The 4,480-nt window shown below is 30.0% G+C and overlaps 1 protein-coding gene across 1 annotated transcript; it reads right to left on the bottom strand.

Annotated features, from left to right (window-relative positions):
- Positions 1-3,577: 3,577 nt before the first annotated feature.
- On the bottom strand, positions 3,578-3,946 carry LOC121391033. Its single transcript, XM_041522797.1, has one exon. The coding sequence runs from the start codon at positions 3,944-3,946 to the stop codon at positions 3,578-3,580; it is 369 nt and encodes a 122-aa protein (XP_041378731.1).
- Positions 3,947-4,480: the final 534 nt, after the last annotated feature.

The following is a 4,480-nucleotide window of genomic DNA, read 5'->3' as shown; positions in this document are numbered from 1 at the left end:
ATAATTATTACAGTAATGTATTGTATTATCTGATCTGATAACACCACATGACTATTAGTATATCATTTTAATCCAAAATATACTACTGAACTAACCAAAGATTACATCCATACATGTACATGTGAATAATATTAAGACAGTAACATATATATAGTTATATAGAGTATAAAACTAGATGTATAGTAATATTATATTGCATATAAAGGAGTATTGAGAACCATATATAGTCACTGGAATACTACAGAGAAGGAAGCTACCTGTATTGTACTGGATAAATATCAGTAATTAATTTTTTTCTGGGGTCTGTATTGAGTTTGTAGCCAAAGAAATTCTCTCCTCTCCATTGAGATGACAAGTTAGTGATGTCCCCTCATATGTAGTATTACAGTAGATGATACTATTTTAATGGAATTTATTTCCTTCTCTATAGGTCTGGTTCCTCATTCATAACCTTTCCCTCATAGTACATATAGACTTTGTATGTATTAAAGGTATGCATTACTAAATGAAAAGGAATTATGGTTTTAGTTACAGTATATACACTAACATCATATTTTATTGTGTGTGACACTATTATAAAATGATAAAAAAGAATTATATTCTAACTGACATCATGTTCCTTACAATATATGGGAACTATATAATCATAGAATCATATACATTATCTTTATAAGAACTATGTTGTAGACAAAACTATAAGCATACCTTAAGATATCATGTTATGGTTTATATAGTATGTGTAATAGTCAAATTATTTAAATGTTATATATAATTACCTCTCCCCTGACCAAATAATTATACAAATCTCACCTGTACACTAAGTTTATGTATGTCATGTGTTATTTTGTTGTGTGTTCTAATGTATAGTTTCAATACAATAAAGTAAATATTATACTAAGTATAAAAGACAAAAGCCAAGTAAGTCTTACTTGTTGTTATTGCTGAGGACACTTATTCTAGTCCCATACTAATACTTTAGTGTATTATACAACCTCTATATTGAGGACACTTGTTCTAGTCTCATACTAATACTTTAGTGTATTATACAACCTCTATATTGAGGACACTTTTTCTAGTCCCATACTAATACTTTAGTGTATTATACAAGCTCTAATATTGGGGACACTTTTTCTAGTCCCATACTAATACTTTAGTGTATTATACAACCTCTATATCAGGACACTTGTTCTAGTCCCATACTAATACTTTAGTGTATTATACAACCTCTACACTGTTCTAGTCCCATACTAATATTTACACAACCTATATACTAAGGACAATGTTTAAAAAAGAGAGTTTTTGTAAATTAAGTATTAATACTTTCCAAAACATTTTTAGCTCCAAACATTTTGGAAATGGTTTGTATATCACACTGTATATATAATGTGTCAACAATCAGAAATAGTTTATATATTAGAATGAGTCCAATAGTCTCTATAGTTAATACATCAATATTATTTAAATGGGATGTTGTGATTTTTTTGATGGAGTTTGTATTCAAGTTCATTGAATATGTAATAGGAAGTTCAGACTAAAGGTTTATTTTCAAAATATACACATAACTTAGTAAGCAACTTCAAAGAGAATAGACTATACACATGTTACAGATGTACATGTACATTTAAAGAGTGGTTAGATAACATTTACTACTACATAAAGTGTTTGTCAATGTGATTGTAGTACTGAGAATGATATCTGATTTCATTATAGTTTTTACTAAGAAACTAATGTTATAATAAAGAATGTGAACTTAAGATGAGAACATTTACAGGATATAGTAATTAATGATGTGTATTATACACAATACAATTAACTATTATAATGATTCTTTGAGTTGTAATTATGTCTGAAATGGACATCTACAATAGACATGTTATTAGTCTTAGTATTGAAATAATAGTTAATTAACCACAATCTGATAAATTAATAGTTTTTTTATTTGTTAATAATGTATGATCTCTTCTTGTAAGCCATATATCCATAATCATCTGTCCATTTATCAGATCATATATCCATTTTTAACTAAACATCTGTCCATTTATCAGATCATATATCCATTTTTTAACGAACCCTCTACCCATTTTACCACAAATAAGATACTTCTCAATATAGATAGCATAATGATCATCATCATCATCTTCTCCAAATGGATTACCAGAAGTATCAGTGTCATGGTATAAAAGATGATGTCATAACTATGAATATCATTAAGGGAAAGTCCATTTCTATTTGAGGCTCATGAATATTATTAACTGGGTGGACTCTCTCATAAATATTGTGATAATATTATCACTGTGAATTCTTTTAAATTAATGAACAGTGACTTTCATAGCTATTAAAGTTAATTAATGAGTGTGGGTACTTATAACATTTAATTAATAGGTGTGATTACTTATAAGACTTAGTGTTATTACAAGATGCTTGGTTTTTATTAATTTAGTGAGTGGGCAACTGCACACAAGACTAGTTTAGTAAATTCTTTCTTATAAATAGTAGTTATGATCTTATCTTAATAATAGGATTACAGAACTAACTTATACAGAAACTTTCACAATTACAATTTCTGCAATCCTCAATTACATGTAAACACGTGTTGTTCTATAGTATTACTTATATAGTTATTACAATAAACAGAAACCTAATATAATTATTGTTTTGATATGACTTCATGAAGGTCAGTCATTGTTACCATAACAACTCATATTAGACATAAACCCACTTACATAAGGTAGTTACGAAAACAGGATGTTCTTACATGCCTCAATGGGTAACTTCCAACAATAAGTCATTCAACTTATCAATATTAAACCCTCTGTTATCTATATCAGGGTCTTTAGAAGGGAAATATACCTAAAAAAATTAATTCCCTCGTTTTATATTGTCAGATTATACAAACTGTATAATCAAAGTTAACAGTTTACCATTCAAAAGGAATATTCTCCCTCATAGAATATGACAATTTTGAAATATATTACATAATACCTGTGTCTTCAGAGGAAGTGGAACAATCACAAGACAAAATGGCTCAGTTCCATTATAATACTCTTTGGGAGAGTAATTACTTAACATGATATGATGCTTTTGAAATATCATGGTTAGTTCTGAATGAAACTACACTTGACAATACATTGTGTAAATGTAGTAATGTATGTTGCTATATATAGTAACATTGTTGCTATATATAGTAACATTGTTGCTATATATAGTAACATTGTTGCTATGTAATTTGTTAAGTCATATGCTTTAGGGTGGGGCACCACGAAAAGGAATGAATTTAATCAATTTTTTAGGATTATTATAATATGAATTTATCTACTCACATAACTCTATACATTAATGTGTATTAATATGGACCACTCATTATAGCTATAGCAACAGTGTTATAAATTATAGTTAATAGGAATTGGTGCCATTTTGCCTACTCCCATTTCGCCTACTAATTGACGACCAGTGCCATTTTGCCTACTGATACAAAACGTGATGAAAATGATAGAAGTAAGTTTGTAAGAAAAATAAAAAAGGTTAAAAATCATTTAATAGTATTAAGTTCCAACAAAACTATGTATACACATATAGTTCAAATGGCAGTATGAGCAGAAATTCCTCTAATATTCTCTTCTAAACTAATTTGATCAAATCTACTTTTTATCTCTCCTATTTTATTGTCTTTTTCAACAGACTTCTTAGCTCTTTTAGGTGGCTGGGATCCTGCTTCAAGTTGAGCTATGCTGACTTCAGTGCTTGATTGTTCTTGCTTGAAGATTTTGACGAGTTCAAACACATTGGGGTGGGCTTTCCTTGCAATTCGCTTCAACTTGTTGTGCCATCCTTCAAGGTGGTTGTTGGTCCTAGGACTGCTGGCATCTGAGGAGAAGATGATCCATAGTCTAGGACCAAAGTTGCCCACCAACCACGTCTCTTCAAAGTAGGTCACAAACTCGTCCATTTTTTTTCAACATTTTGGAACTTGCATCTTGATACCATGCCAAGCAAAGCAAACCTGTCATGCAACCCTTGTTTTTAGCAATTAAAATCAAAGACTGGCTTATGTAACACCCTTTTTATGTGAAACTCACATCAAAACTATCATGTATTTATGGTATTCCATGAATTGTATAACATTTTGCATGAGTAGGCAAAATGGCACTGGTTGTCAATTAGTAGGCGAAATGGGAGTAGGCAAAATGGGACTAACCCGTTAATAGTACTCACTCAGTATAATAGATGCTTCAGTCCATAAGTTATATTATTATTGTAGTTAAGAATATTAGATATTAGATAAGTGTATTAATATGGAATTGGGACCACTCACTGAATATATACTTGTATACACAGGAAGAAGGAGTAATAGCATTAGAGTTGCCTGGTATTGCTCATTATTAGGGGGCAGGTAAGCCTTTACCTGCCCCCCATATGTGACTATTGTGGTCAGCACTATTATCATTAAGTGATAGTACTATAATTATAGATGGCTTTAGTA

Source organism: Gigantopelta aegis, unplaced genomic scaffold (assembly GCF_016097555.1).
Source record: "Gigantopelta aegis isolate Gae_Host unplaced genomic scaffold, Gae_host_genome ctg1224_pilon_pilon:::debris, whole genome shotgun sequence".
Classification (NCBI taxonomy): Eukaryota; Metazoa; Mollusca; class Gastropoda; order Neomphalida; family Peltospiridae; genus Gigantopelta; species Gigantopelta aegis.
The sequence above is the reverse complement of the archived record's forward strand: the minus strand, read 5'-3'. Positions and strand labels throughout refer to the sequence as shown.

Coding starts and splice junctions, on each gene's coding strand:
- LOC121391033 (XM_041522797.1), bottom strand. CDS start 3,946: ATGGACGAGTTTGTGACCTACTTTGAAGAGACGTGGTTGGTGGGCAAC.